Below are 15,837 nucleotides of genomic sequence, written 5' to 3'. Positions count from 1 at the left end.
AAACTGAACTCAGTCTTTATTTACTGTGTATCAGAAGTATGTACTCATTAATTGAAGGTGACTGACATAGACCACTTGTTATATTGTAGACAGAAGTGGTTCTCCCATTAGTTAATTGTAGAGTATAAAATGCTCCAAGACTCCAGCAACTACACCAGTGTGAGTTATGTGCTTCACGTGTGATCTCAATATAACAGCTGACCAAATCACAGCTTTTATGGGAATTGCTAACCTATGCTATAGTAATGACAGCTGTAGCACCAGCATGTCGCACCATGTAGTCTACAGTGCAACTCTGGTGTAAACCAAACTCCAGCACACCTGATATTTCCTTAAGATTTTGTTTTGTTTTGGGGTTTTTTGTTAATAGAAAAAAGAAACTATTCCTAAGACTACTCGTAAATCTACAACATTTTACATTTCAGACAGTAATAGTGTGAGTTAGAATTGTCCAAAGAATAATGTGTTAAATGTTCCGTTTACTCAAACCCTCGAGTCGTTTAAAAACCCCATTAGGATGTAACGGTCAGGAATTTATCAGAGCTCACTGGACTTTTATTAGACTAGTTCTGTTTGGTTAAACATGTCTCAACTCTTCATCAGAAAACCGAGAGACTGCTCACCTCTGTTTGTAACTGCTGTACAACAACATTGTGTGTTTAGTCTAAGGAGCTTGGAAACAAAAGCGTCTGGACTTCTTTAAGTTGCTTGAAGGCGTTTCACCTCTCATCCTTCTTTAACTGAAGAAGCTTCTCCTAGACTACGATGACCTGGATGACTGAGAACCTTCACAGACATTGTGTGTGTGTGTGTGTGTGTTAATGATTGTTTTCTTTCCTTTTTTCCTCATCCTCAGATGACCAACCAATGGGACCGGGTCGTCGGGCATCCAGCGAGTTTCTCATGTGTGGAGGGTGAGTACGAGGCTGTGCAACACATTCTGCTCAAGTTAGGTTGAATTTTCTGACCTTACCAAAATAATTATCAGCCGAAAAAGAAAATGCAGTTCTAAAGAGAGAACTGAAAGTTCACCATAAATGACTTCTGCTTCTGTCAGCAAGTTTGGCACTTGTCGTGTGTTGCTGTATGCACATAGCCCGAAGAGCAGAACTAGCAAAGTGTGTCTGCAGAGAGAGACTTGGACCAAACAGTGGATCAATTTGAAGTACTGCAGAGAGTAATGAGCCACCAAAGAGCAGCCACAGCAGACTCACACTCAGCTTTGACTTTCACTACCCATTGCTGTTTGTGTGCTTGCTCCCCATTTAGATGACAGGTGGTTTGCTGCTACCAGAATTCTGTGCCCTATAATGTTAAACCCCTGTTGACTGCAGGTGGCATGTAAAAGATGAGCTGGGTTAGAGTTGGCCACATTGAGGTGAATGGAGGTTTTCCAGACATAGCTGTGGTAGGGCTGACACGCCACATCTGTTTTTTTCAGTAATTATTTGTTTTGTTTAACAACAGTTAAGTGTGATTCATAAAAAAGGCTGTTACCTCACTGGATGTTGGAGATGCTTTGAATGCAGCCCAGCGTCACTAAGCCACCAGGCACCGTTTGTGGGCTGTGAATTGGATATTTTCAGGACAATAGGAGTGTGTCACGATGAGTCAGACTGTTTCACACAAAGAATGCTCATATTATCCATTTTAATATGATCTATTTTTGTGTCAGCAGGGCTGGCTTTCTTTCTTTGTATCACTATTTCTGTGAGCACTTGACAAACAGCCTGCTTCCAGCTTTATCCTGGGTAACCCTTAAATGGTGCCGATTTATTTATCTTGACTGAACGCTCCTGCCCACTACCAGCTCTTCGTGATTAATCGGTTACAAAGAAGATACCGAGCCAGACAACATGGTGGTGCTGTGCTAAAAACAGCACCAGACCCACAGAGAGGACTGTGTGTATTCGAATAAGAGTCCCCAAACCTCTCTTGCATTTTTTTAACACACGCAAACACAGTTTATGGAATAAATATTGGTCTTATTATAGTAAGTACTGTACACAAACACACTCTCACACTGCCGTTGACACGGCTTTCATCTCCTTTTGGCCTTCCATATGCTTCCTAAGTTTATTCCCTTTGATCAGCTGGTGTTTTTCTTACTGCAGTAATGTGATAGTCCATATTGAAATACATTCAGACTTCCTTGTCCTACCTGTGATACCTGTGATGTTGTATTAAATTGCACACAACCCCACACTGATTCATTAATTCAGTTTAGTTTGATTAAGTTCCTTATTAATTTAATTGCATTTATATAGCGTCACATCACAACAACAGGTGCCTCAAGGCATTATTGGGATTAGGGTTCAGGGTCACCTGATCCAGTCTTAACTATATGCTTTATCCAAAAGGGAAGTTTGGAGCCTGATCTTAAAAGCAGAGACGCTGTCTGTCTACCAAATCCAAACTGGGAGCTGGTTTCACAGAAGATGGGCCTGAAAGCTAAAGGCTCTGCCTCCCATTCTACTTTAAAATACTCTTAAATTGATCTTGAATTTGATTCTGCGTTTAACAGGGAGGCAGAGAAGAGAAGCCAGTATGGGGGATATGCTCTGTCTTTCTAGTCCCTGTCCAGTTCTGTCCTGTACTCTCAAGGAGATTTTAGGACAGCCTGATAAATAATGACTGACTTGTCCAGCCTAGAACTAATAAATACTAGTTTTTGATGATACTGCCCAAGCAAAGCATGTGTAGCATGGATCACGACTCCCCATTTACATGAACAAATTGGAGTCTATTAGATAGAATTCAAACCATTGGAGTGCAGTACCTATAAGTACCTATAAATCTCTGTGGCGTGCTCCAATCTCTGTAATCAAAATTTATGGTCCCCAAATCAAAAGCTGCACTGAGGGCTAGCAGGACGAGCACAGACATGAGTGCGCAGTCAGAGGCCAGATCATTTGTAACCTTCATGCTGTTTCTGTGCTGAAAACTGACTGAAACTCTTCAAATAAACCATGTTTGTAACAGATGTTCTAACAAATCATCAGTTAGCTGTTTGCAACTAGTCATCAAGAATGTTTGGTGAACTCAATCTTATAGAAAGCTGAGTTCAGTTTCACTGCCCATGTTAGACCTGATTACTGCGGCAGGCATGCAGCGTACCCCTAACGCTGTCTGGGAAAACACCCCAGGCGAGCAGCACTTGTTTGTCTTCTGAGCGATGCTGACACGAATGCTTTTCCGAGCCTCTTACGCACAGTTTCTACATTCTGCAGGTGTGCACATCTCTGCCGGTGGTTTTGTGACTGCATGGACTCATTCACACAGACTTTGCGATGCAATGCAGCCATCAGGCAGGCTTGAACGTTTAACATGAACAGCTACTACAGCCGTGGCATCTCAGGTTGTCTGTAATCACCATTTGACCCTACAGACAGCTGAGCACCAGTGTGTGTGTATGCCCCTCCCCCTGCATGCAGAGTGGTGCAAGCAGCAGCCACCCTGGGGAGAAACCCTTCAAGTAGCCTAACACTGTTAATGCAGACAACTTCAAACTCAGCAGGATAGATAGATGGTAAAACCCGTAAGTATTTTGATTGAATACAGACCCAAAATTCAAGTTAAAGGTTAATATGAGAGTTAAATACTACCTTGTGTAGTATTTTGCATACATTTGCTTGCTCTCTGTGACTACTTTCTCGTGCCCCTGTCCTTCCCCAATGCTTTGCACTTCGTCTCCCTACTTTCCTGTTTTTCATGTGTAACCAGCTCCAAGCCAACGGTCCTCACTACTCTCTGTTCCCGTTTTGCTCACACTTGCTCCATTTCAGCTTCCTATGTGTCTATTCTGTGCTGTGCCCCTCTAACACCCTCTGCTGCCAGCTTTACTCCCTCCCTCTACTGTTCTCATGGTTTTGTTTTTCCCCTTAACAATAAGTCTTCAGTGCTTACATAAATGAGTTAATCATTGACACACAGGAAGAACCAATTTTCATTTCATTGCAGTAGTTGTCCCTAGCAATTTGGAAACAGCAGGCACACTCTCCAAAACCAAAGCCTTGTTTATCCTGTTTTCTTTGTCCTGAATTGGAGTCCAGAGAAAGGATGAAAGGTGGCACAGGAAGGGAGTGTGGACCCTGGGGGCAGCGAGAGGAGCGTGTAGAGATATTGTTACTGTAAAAAAACAGACAAAGCAAGTGATGGTGATGAATGAGGACACTTTTTAGATGCTGACATGGTTTAAAAACCAGGTCGTCGGAGACGCAGCTGAGTTTGAAGATACAGCCTCGCTCTCTTTCTACTCTTGGCTCTTTTTGAAGAGCAGCTGTTCACTGACCAAATGTTCTTTCTCCTTTTTAAAGCCAATAACAGCAGCACGCAACACCTTTCTCCATATTAACAATGGCCAGGCTCAGTAAAGCTTTTAGCAGCTTAGAGAAAATGGATCGCTTCAACAAGGCTCATTACCTCACATGCTAGTGGTGCAGCACGTGCTAGTGTTTATTTCTCAGAACTGCAGATATGCCACAAAGCAGCTGCTCTCGGGTTCTTTGTCTGGACTAGTTCAGCCTCACGTGTCCTCCTCCCTCCCTCCCTTATGGACCCTTCCAGGCTTTCATTATTACATAACGGGTTTCTAACTCGTGTCACCTTTAAAAAACATTAAGAACATATAGGATGTTTTTTTTAAAGGCCCTGTTTAGGTGTCATTACCTTACGCTCAGAACATTTTGTCTCCTCTGGAATGATAAAAGAATGTAAATGCACTTCCCCTCCCGTGTCTGTACAGCAGAGGACCGCCCTCATGCGTGCTATTGGCTGCCCCTACATGTAGTCCTGCCCCAAGCAGAGTGAAGTCTGAAGCTGATTGGTCTTGCCTGTGTTTACATGGAAGCCTCTGTCCCTGAGAGGCTGGGCTAAAACTGAACTTCCCCAACCTGCCTCCATCTGAGCGTAAACAAAGACCTCAGGGCTGTGAAAGTTCACAAGCTGTAACTTTTGGACTTACCATGACAATTGAAACTCCAGACAACTTCACGCAAACAAGCAAGCAGCAGCAACTTCAAACACATTGGCTAACGACGCTCCTTTCTCACTTCGTCCCCTCCAGGCAGCCACAGCCCACCCCAGGACAGACGCCTATGGTGTCCCCGCGGGCTGAGACCACCCCCATTCCAGTTCCTACGCAGGTTCGCAACTACCAGCGCATCAAGCAGAATCTGTCCAGCAGCCCGAACACCACACTCTACAGCTCCCCCAGGTAAGGACTCTGCTGGGATTGCTCAGTCAACTTATCGAGTGGCAATGATGAACTGCAGAGGAATGCTTAACTCACCACAACTATTTCATCAGCCATAAGGTTTCACTGAAATTACATCAGTCAACTGCCTGCTTGAGTTTATGGCCTTACTGAGGGGTTTGTTGACAGTTTCACGTGAAGACAGAAGAGAAGGGATGGCACGTTGTTTCTCAGGGAAACTAGTTACATGATAGTGTAGTGGTTTACATATTCGCCTAACAAGGGAAAGGTCCTCGATCGGATCCTGGGAGGAGACACAGATCCCTCTGGGGTTATGTCAGGAAGGGCATCCCGCGTAAAAATCTGCCAAATCAAATATGTGGAGCTACTCACTGTGGCATTGCTAATGGCTCTGTTATTAGAAGTTTATTATGTTAGCTTCTCTGTAGAATTTCGTTCGTCTGGTGGTTTACTTACTTTGCCAGTGAAATTCCTCCCGTAATGCTGAACAAAGTGTCAGAGACAAATTCAAATCTTCAGCTCAGAGTCAGATGGTTAGTGTTATTGTTCTCACTGCAGGAGCAACATTAGTTACATTCCTCCTCATCTGTGGATTCATTTTCCTCTGTATTAGCAGCAGAACAGTGCACACAAATGCTAATATTAGGTGGGGAGTGCAGAGGAGGCAGCTGATGAAAGGTTGATGCTTTTTGAGTTTTCTTAGCACAATTTACGTGAACAACGTATGCAGGTGAATTTCAGGTGTTCGTTTATGTTTTAACCACAGGACAGTCAAACTGTAATGTTTCACTTTAACGTGCATGATTAACACGTGTGATAAAGAATCACCACAAAGATTCTTTTAATACAAGGATGAGAATCGTGTCAATTGTTTTTCCAAAAAAACGACTGTGCAAATTTAAAAGATATTAATTTAATTTTAAAAAACATTCTGTGTTTTATGTTTTGCAGTTTACCAGTTGCATTGCATGGAATCACTATTTCTTTCAGCCCTGCAGACATTCGTCCTGCCTTCGTGGTTTCATAAGTGCAGCGAGGAACATACAGCTGTACCACCAAAACATATTACCCACATTTGACAGATATGATGATGTGGGGTATCTGTGTCATCACACGAAGCACCATGAATGTGTAACGAGCTGATGATGGTGATATTCATGTTTAGACGACTGAGTAGACTACACAGTTTAGTATCGGACTGAAAACTGCCAACTTTCAGCTGTCGTGAGTCGTCTCAGCAGCCAAACAAATGTTTGCAAACTGCCACAAGATGAAATGAGCCAAAGGAAGACTGGCTTAGACTGTTACTTCATGTCTGTTTTGTATAATTAAAGATTCATGCTTGTGTTTTTCAGATCTGGCACAGTGAGGCGATCTAACACCAGTCCAATGGGTTTTCCCAAGGTGGGCTCGGGGTCTCCGAGCTCCGCAGACGTCCCTCAGACTGTGGGCCGCCGCCTCTCCACTGGAAGCTCCCGGCCCTACTCGCCCTCACCTCTCGGTAAGCTTACGTTTAATGACACCTCCCAGACATGAAGGGGACATCTCTCGAGTCTCCTGACAAATCTAAGCTCTTTCTGTGTGCAGTGGGCACCATCCCTGAGCAGCTGGGTCACTGCTGCTGTCACCTACAGAACCAGGAACCCCGCAGCCGCAGTTCTTCAGGAGGTACGTTCTCAGGCTCCCTGCTCGTTCTCAGGGCTATCTCACTCTGTATTGTCCTGTTCCCTTCAGTTTCAGGTGCTGTGGGTACAGTTGTAATGAAAAAGGAGATCCACAGTATACAACCCTTCCCAACAACGATGTGTTTGACATTTAAAAGAAGCAGAATTGACAACAACTGCTGTTCTGAGTTCTGATTCTCTTGCTAGTGACATGACTTAATTTTTGGAAAGTGCATGAGTCACCATGACTCCAGCCCATTTTCAGAGTCTCTGGCTCCGCACATGTCTTACGCCTTGTTCACTGTTTGTGTCAAGAGGTTTGCTGTCATGGTGACCAGGAAGGAGGCTTCACTGTCCTAAATGATGAATCAGATTTTAGTGCTTTGTCCCCTGTGTGAAGAGGCACACAAATGAGCAGCACACACTCTGTGGAAGGTTGTAGGGAAAATGGTAGACTTGATGCTAAGCCATGGATGATTACTAACTGGTATTGGTTCTAATCCACTGTGTCTTTAGGTTCCCCCATCCCATCCTCTCAGCTCCTGGGGGCTCGGCTTCAGAGCGCCCCCATTCTTACTGAGGTCTACCAGACCAGGCAGAAGCTCCACAAGCAGCTGTCTGACCCTGTGCAGCCTTCCTCCTCCTGCAGTCACTCCCCGCAGCTTGGCCGTCCCACCAACCTTGGTTCTTCCCCCACCAAGCTGCTGGGCTCCTCCCCTCGCACGTCTGACTGGCTTCAAAAGTCCCCACTGCCCACAATCATTGGCTCCCCAACTAAAGTGAGTGCCCTTCAGTGAAGAAGTATGCTTTTAGCTGTTAAATTTAGGTTACTTCACCTTTTTGTCTCTTTTTCAGACCATTTCAGCACCATTTAAGATCCCCAAAACACAAGCCTCCTGTAACTTGATGGCGCTGGCAGACAGCCCCCAACCCACAAGGATGCTGGCTGACGCACACGATGTTTGCGGACACCACAGCAACCCCTTCCTCGCCGGGCGACCAGCTGCTCCTGAGGGCAGCCGGACATTTGGCAGGTATAGAAGCACCCAAATCTGCTTCCATTGGAGCTGTTAAATCTGATAAATGCACATATGGACAGTCCAGTGCAGTCACTTACAACATGGACTGTGAGATTCGTCATAAATAAATAAAAAACAGCTGATCAGTTGGTGTTCTTATGCAGTGACAATCTTTCGCCTGGCTCAATTTCAGACTTCCCGGAAATCTGATTGATTTCCTTTTTACATGAAAGATGTTAAGAGTGTTTTAACTGTGAAAGGATGATGCTGTGCACCTCTGCTGACATCATCTGCACTTTCCTTACAGGTCTGTCAGTACAGGTCGTCTGTCTGACCATCCAATCAGAATCACTCTGGGTGGGCAGCCCTATCAGGGCAGCAGTGACAGCCTGAATACTGAGCGGCCCATGGACACAGGTATGAGCACTGAGCAGATACTCTGCATGTGTGAAATTAGCAACATTGTGTCCAGTTTAAGCCGTGAGAACATCGTTTACAAATAAACGGTTCACTGAACGACAGAAGTAACGAGCACATTTCCTCCTGCCCAAAGCCCCCGCAGGTCCGAGCACGCTCGCTCACGGTGGGTCAGCGAGTCCTCGTACGGTCCTTTTCACTGTGGGTTCACCACCCAAGAGCAGCACTCCTCCAACCTGCAGCCACCTGGGCACCCGATCACGCACCACTTCAGGTGAGGGAAACCTGCCACCTTCTTGCAGAGCTGAGCTTTAGGAGGAAAGCTTAAAATTTTTCTGCCATGCTCTCTCCTCTCTGTCCCCTCAGTGGGCTCCAACAGTTCAGCAGGCTCTCTGTGCTCAGTCAGTGGTCGGGTTTATGTCGGCTCTCCTCCGGGCATGGCCATAGGCTCATCTCCTCCAGGAGGTTACGGAGGTGGGCAGCTGGCCCCTGGGGCAGAGGGGGCACCCAGCAGCCTGCGGTACGTCCCGTATGGGACCTCTCCTCCCAGCCTAGAGGGGTTCATCACCTTTGAAGCCCCTGAACTTCCTGAGGAGACTCTGATGGAGGTGAGAAGTAGGGATTGGTGCCTTACAAGAAGTGGTTGATTCTTTTCACGCAGTGTCTCTTCTCCTCTTCAACATTTCATTGCAATCTTTCTTTCCGTGCCCTAGCGTGAGCACACAGACACCCTGATGCACCTGCGGATGATGCTTTCATTTACCGACTGCATCCTGGAGATGGCGGCGCTTCGAGCCGGGGGGACAGAGCTCGGCATCTCGGCTGCATCCCTCTACCCTCCCCAGGACAGCGTGGTTGTGGACCAGATCAGCCAGCTGAGCAAAGAGTGGGGGTAAGTAACTTAAGTCTGCTCTGATTTTTAAGTAATATAGTTTTTAATATCATGTAATCATAGGGCCCTTTGTTTGTAAACACTTCCCATTTGTCTTACGAGCTGTGGTTGTGCTGCCCCCTACAGGCAGGTGGAGCAGTTGGTGCTTTACATGAAGGCAGCTCAGCTCCTTGCTTCCTCGCTCCATCTGGCCAAAGCTCAGATTAAATCTGCCAAGCTCAACCCTTCCACTGCCGTCAAACAGGGTAAGGACGTTTCGGCTTCCTCGCTGCCTTTTTCCTTTGTATTTTATCTTTATTAGTTTAATAAAGGCTCTCCCTTTATCCTCTCAGTGGTCAAGAGTCTGAATGAGCGCTACAAAAGCTGCATCTCCCTGTGCAGGCAGCTGACCGACAAACTCAACCACTTCTTCTCTGATAAGCAGCGCTTTGTGGACGAAATCAACAGCGTCACCGCAGAGAAGCTCGTCTACAATCACGCAGTGGAGCTGGTGGGTCTCATGTGTATGCAGTGACAAACCTATTGTACAGATAGACTTGGTGCTGGTGAGGCTAATGCGATCGTGTGCGTGCTCCAGGTTCAGTCAGCAGCTCTCGATGAGATGTTCAAGCAGACGGAGGACATAGCCTATCGCTACAGCAAGGCCTCCATGCTCCTGGACGGCCTGTCCAAGATCCTCCAAGACCCCACAGACATCGAAAACGTGATGAAATGTAAGCACGAGCTCACCGTCTTAAGCATTTGAACTTGGGGGGATGTTTTACTCAGACGCGTTCAGGATGGCGCTGTGATTCATGAGACATTGCAGCATTTCCTGTGCATTCCACGTTTATCTAATGACTTCTATTAACGAGTTCCTGTTTTGTATCTGTTCCCTGCAGACAAGGCCAGTGTGGACCGCAGGATCTCAGCTCTGTGCTACTGTACTGTCACACTGTACGAGTAGAAGAGCTGGTGAAATCATAGACAGAGGGACCACGTCCTAAGACTGTTGATTACCGTTCCCACAAAGCCCTCATTCCTTGTGTAGCAGTTCAAGCACCTTTCATCGGCTAGGTTCCATCTCTGTTTATCATGACTTCATTTTACCAGCTGCATCGCAGAGTGACCGCATAAATCTACAACCAAAGATGATGGCAGATCCGGAAACAAGACGCTGAACCTGGCTGTAGGTGAACTTGCCCTTTCAGGTGCACTTTTTTATGTCACGATGGTCGACCGCCATCAGACGGAAACATTGGGGATTCGTTTCTACCAGAACAAAGAGGACTCACGGGACCTCGACAGACTCGAGCTCCATAAGATGTGGCTCATCTTTTCAAATCCTGTCAGTGTCCGTTATTTACTCAGAAGTTCGTTTTGTTATTTATTGGTTCACATGCACATGGATTCTCCCTGAAAACCTCAAGTATTGGAGTTGAAGGAGCGTGTTGTTGTTCGTTGTAACAGATCTAACTCTGTGGACTTTAACATTAAACTGTTACAGACAGCTGGAGAGCTCTGTGTCTGGGGGGGAGGAACATCTAATTTGTGATTGCTTTGTTTTTATGTTTCTTGTATTTTTAGCTCATGCACTTTACCGTTGAGAGGAGGAGGAAGGTGGAAACGTGATCACTTCTGCTCCGAGCCTCAAAATCGACCTGCTGTGTGTGGGATGATCATCAAGCTGCTGTAAAGCCACAGCTTTAATCATGATCTATTTATCTGAGTGCAGCTCAGTCTGTGTAGTGTGACACAGATTGGAGCTTTCTCCGAGATTCCCTGGTGATGTCACTGGGAGTCATCCTGATTCTGGCATGGGAATTTCCTCTGCTTAGAGTGGCTTGGTGCGTAGGAATATTCGGTTCCTGCAGCTTCTACAAATGTCTTTGTTCAGTCTGTGATTGTTCCCAACCTTCTGGAAGTGTTACACTAAATCTTTGGATTTCAGGTACACTAACTGTATGTTGCATGTGACGCATTCAGGCTGATTTTCAAACTAATAGCTAAAATACAAAATGTCAGCGTTTGCATAGAAAGCTGAAACCTTTGGATCATGCCACTCACAGCATGAGGGATGGAGGCTAATGTGTGGTGGCGGCAGATATCCAAAAGAAACCCAGAACTTGAGTGGATCAGAGACTCTGTCACCACTGCCTCGCTGAGCAGCCAGTCGGGTGTCCACTTTACACCTCGATGGATTTAAACTGGTCATATTTACTTGACAAGTTACCTTAATAACATGTTTCCTTAGACTAAAAACAAACTACAGCTTTTTATGCTTCGTCAGAATCTGTAGCTTTTTTTGAGTAAACACAAACTCCATGTTTGCAGACTTGTATATATTTTATTGTGGAGCATGTGATTATTCCCTTAGCCTCTTTTTGAGAGGAGGGTGAGTGTGTGGGAGAGGGCGTGGATATCAAACGCCCTGCCTGTCAGTCAAAGAGCACAAATCTTTATATGTAGATAGATGAATTTGTATTCAAGTCTGCCAAGGGTTTGATAAGGAAACCCTCCTTGGGCACAACAGGAGTGTGCCAAAGACTACAATAAAACTTCTGGCAGCTCCAAATCTTTCCAGAGAACTCTTTTTACCAGGACTGTTCATTGTTGAGGTCATGTTTGTTCAGCGCTCCCGAGTGAGCGTAATGTCTTCAGATTTCATTCTCCTAATTTTGTGAGACTTGATTTGTCACAATCCACATCGTCCCGCCCCCCCGTCAAGTCCTCACGGGGTATGTACTGTATGTACGAGCATATATAAACACACGTGCACTTGCCAGGTGTGCTTTAAGGCCAGTAGTATCCAGTCAGCATGGAAAGGAGGTGCCTTCTTGTGAAAGCAGACACAGGCCTACTCCTCTGTACAGGTGTGAATACATTCTTTGTATAACGGCGGTCTCTGGACTGTTCCTCCGATGTACTGTTCTCGTTTTCTTTTCTAGACATGTCTGGGTTTCGGTTTTCCCTCATCCCTGTCATGGGCGCTCTGAGCCACATAAAGCCTTTTCTGCATAAAGGGTGAAGAGGGATAAATAAGGCGAGCCACCTGAAACTTTGTACCATTCTGAACTACGAGTAAAACTGAGATATTTTAGGTAAAGCATGGGTACCACGTCTGCATTTTACCCTGTACAACCTCTAGGATGTGGAATGTATGTATCCTGTCGTTCTGCGCCTCTCCAGCTTGATCTCAATGCATTTTGGAAGCCCCCACCATCAGACCCTGATGATGAACACCAGTTTTTCCACGTTTAACATTATACTCGTCTGTCACTGGGGGGGTCTCTCTTTGTTCTTTATGGAACTGAAATGCAGTTTTTGTTATTAAAAAGAGAAGGAAAAGTGAAGCTGTGTCACTGCGCTGTCTTTAATCTTAGTTCTGATTTTAAATGTACAATTTTATTTCTGTCATTTCTGTTTTTAACAAGAAAAGTCAGTTTCCTAAATCGCAAAGACTGCAACGTAACAATCTCTCAGATTAATCCTTAAAAATATAACGGCTCGAACTAACAAATGACAAATTACTTGGACTACTGTGCAACTGAATTTACAAATGTGACTTTTCGATCCTAAATTCAGTCATTTAATTTACATCGTTTTAAATGATTAATTAACATTTGCTGTCCTTGGAACTGGAAATTTACTTGTGAAGCTACTATGATGCATAAATAAATTTCTCCTTAGAATCTCTCTTCAAATCTGATTTTTACAAATCAAAAACTAATTTGGACCCAAATTCAAGTTTTAAAAGCTTTTTCCTGCCTGTAACTTGAACTTCTGTCACTACATCATCTTCAGGAGGAGTTCAAAACTTTTGATTTCCAAAGACTTTCTTGCTGTTTTTTAAAAAGTGGTTTTGAACAATAGTTCTCCAGGTGTTCTGACTTCCTTTGGAAGTTTTTCCTGGGACACTGGCTGGTTTTTCACCATTTTTAGAGGAATGTTAAAGCCCTGACCCATGACCCAAGACACCTGACTCAAGGGAGAAACTGGTGCAGTCGACACATAACAGACAACTCTGATAACAGAATAGAATTCAACTTTATTGTCATTGCACATGTCACAAGTACAAGGCAACGAAATGCAGTTTGCATCCATCAAATGCTTTAGCCATGATATAGATATATTACAAAATATATATTAGCAATAATATAGGGTTATATAGATATATTACAGAAATGGGTGTGTTATAGGTGCCAAGTCTGCACCAATGAGCTATTAGATGAAATCCTGCCATATTTTGACACTGTGCAGTGTCCTTAAAACATTTGACAAAATTGGACAAGTGGAGGACAAGAGAGGAACCGACACATCCACTATAAACAGAGCAGGCAATCAATACCTGAAAGTCATGCCATTAAGAAATAGGGTGGAAAAAATCCTGCAAAGACCTGACACAGAGATGCAGCCGGCCCTTCAGTTGAGCCCTCTAGTGTTCACTGAAGCATAATCAGAAATGGTCTGAGGTACAGGGTGATTGTGAAGGAGCCATTCTTAAGAAAGGGAACTGGTTAATGAGAATCAGTGGCAGTAGGTCTCATGAATCTAAGTATGACATTTTTGGTTCAATTTGTCATCAGTATGTATCAGGGGTGGGCAATTCCAGGCCACGAGGGCCGGTGTCCTGCAGGTTTTAGATCTCACCCTGGGTCAACACACCTGAATCACATGATTAGTTCATTACCAGGCATCTGGAGAACTTCAAGACATGTTGAGGAGGTCATTTAAATCAGCTGTGTTGAATCAAAGACACGAGCCCTTGAAGCCTGGAGTTGGACACCCCTGATCCTCCTCTGAACCAACCTATGACTGTGTAACATAGAGGGCTGTCAGTTCACATTAAGTCTAGGCCGGGGGTGTCGAACTCCAGGCCTCGAGGGCCGGTGTCCTGCAGGCTTTAGATCTCACCCTGGGTCAACACACCTGAATCAAATGATTAGTTCATTACCAGGCATCTGGAGAACTTCAGGACATGCTGAGGAGGTCGTTTAGCCATTTAAATCAGCTGTGTTGGATTAAGGACACATCTAAAACCTGCAGGACATCGGCCCCCGAGGCCTGGAGTTCGACACATGTGGTCTAGGCAGTAACGATAGTTTAAGCCAGCAAATTTAGAAATCCACATGAGTACCTGAAAATCCTATAAAAACTCACTAATCCCACGACTCACTCATTTGCACAGCTAAATGTCGCCCTCTGGGACAAATACTCCTGTGAAATTTTTCCACAACCCGAAAAACAAACAGAATAAAAGATTCCTATGGAAAAAACACCCTGCCTCTTGGTTTAACCTGATCAGGTTAGATATGAAATGACCATACCAACCATAAAGGTCAGGAAAAGCTGGGCGGCCCCCTTCCCAATCACCTGACTTCCATAGAGGCTTAGAACAAAGAAACAATGGTAAGTGTGACAAAAGGCGCAAAAAAACTTGGAAAAGTGAAACAATGTAACCTTCACAATAGCAAATGAACACATGGACAGAATATGCTTTGGTGTAAAGAGTTAATATTTATGAACAAGTTGTGAAAATATTAAGACAATCCCTTCTCTGTGGAGTGGGACAGGAAGGCCACAGAAGGCCCAGTCCTTCTGTGGCAGTGACATCCACGAGCAGTTCTCTGAATAGTTGTTAGGCAATGTTCATTGTAAGGCTGCATTTAGGACCTCAGTCTCATTAAACTGGAAGATTGTGCTGCTACAGTGGCGTCAAATGACAGGAATGAGAAGTGTGGGATCCTCCAAAGTAGACCTCAGACATGTTTCAGGAGCAGCTGGTGCTCCTTATGTTCTCGTTTCTTTCCGCACTACTGCCATCTACTTATTCAAGATCTTTTGTGTTCTATTTTTTAAGCAAAACTTTCACTTAAATGGTTTAATTAGTTGTTTTGTTCTTTGAAAAATAAAATAAAACATTACAAAACAAATTTCACACTTTTGTCATAGGCGCTTTTCATAGAACACCGTGTTTTCTACACTTTCTACTTTATTTATGTCTCCCTGTCGACAGGGTCTGCCAGTCTTTCTGATAAGAAATTCAATACCTGTAGATCAACCTTTCCAAATCTGACCGACAAGCCTGTGAAATAGTGATGTGCGAATCATGAACGAACCGTTCAGTACTCGAGAACCACTTTACTGACTTGTGAATCATGATTCACAAGTCCAACTGACTCATTCACTGACTCGTCCCTTTTGCTGTTAGCAAACTAATTTCATTAATAGAAATATATCTAGCTTATAATTAAAATTGTGGGGGAAAACAGCCAGTTTCTTAACAGAAACGTTTCTGCTCTGAACTGGAAGAAAAACCCCCGAGTAGAAGCTCACATCAAGACAATAGTTTCTCAGCTCACAGTAGCATCGCTCTGCTAACATGCTAACAACACATTTGAGTTACTCACCCCTTCCTTTCCTGAGTTGAATCATAGCATGAACGAATCACTCAGGACTCACTCACCCCCTCCCTCCTGGATCACAGCTTCTTCTTCTTCTTCTTGGTTGGCAACCAATGTTAAGGCGCATTACCGCCCCCTGGCTCACAGCTCAGTGGACAGTCAAATGAGAAAATATATATTTGACACATCTGAGGAAAATACTAATAAAATAAAATAAAAATAAAATAAACGTTCCCTTTAGAAATCG

At 44.5% G+C, this 15,837-nt stretch overlaps 1 protein-coding gene across 1 annotated transcript in view; it reads left to right on the top strand.

The window, feature by feature from the left end:
• Nucleotides 1-12,539, top strand: part of ulk2 (unc-51 like autophagy activating kinase 2) — a 34,713-nt gene extending 22,174 nt beyond the window's left edge. The window contains exons 14-27 of the mRNA XM_085479025.1: nt 857-914; nt 5,066-5,215; nt 6,571-6,716; nt 6,803-6,883; nt 7,396-7,658; nt 7,735-7,913; nt 8,206-8,315; nt 8,452-8,589; nt 8,682-8,923; nt 9,029-9,207; nt 9,334-9,452; nt 9,540-9,697; nt 9,785-9,920; nt 10,089-12,539. Of these exons, the coding sequence (XP_085335151.1) occupies nt 857-914; nt 5,066-5,215; nt 6,571-6,716; nt 6,803-6,883; nt 7,396-7,658; nt 7,735-7,913; nt 8,206-8,315; nt 8,452-8,589; nt 8,682-8,923; nt 9,029-9,207; nt 9,334-9,452; nt 9,540-9,697; nt 9,785-9,920; nt 10,089-10,153 (2,024 nt within the window). The 3' untranslated portion in view covers nt 10,154-12,539. The remainder of the gene's footprint in view (nt 1-856; nt 915-5,065; nt 5,216-6,570; nt 6,717-6,802; nt 6,884-7,395; nt 7,659-7,734; nt 7,914-8,205; nt 8,316-8,451; nt 8,590-8,681; nt 8,924-9,028; nt 9,208-9,333; nt 9,453-9,539; nt 9,698-9,784; nt 9,921-10,088) is intronic.
• Nucleotides 12,540-15,837: the final 3,298 nt, after the last annotated feature.

The sequence above is a fragment of the Copadichromis virginalis genome, linkage group LG14 (assembly GCF_057382275.1).
Source record: "Copadichromis virginalis isolate Kocher_CV1m ecotype Utaka linkage group LG14, C_Virginalis_male_GT1.1, whole genome shotgun sequence".
NCBI lineage: Eukaryota > Metazoa > Chordata > Actinopteri > Cichliformes > Cichlidae > Copadichromis > Copadichromis virginalis.
Note: the sequence above shows the minus strand (reverse complement) of the source record. Positions and strands in the feature narration are given on the sequence as shown.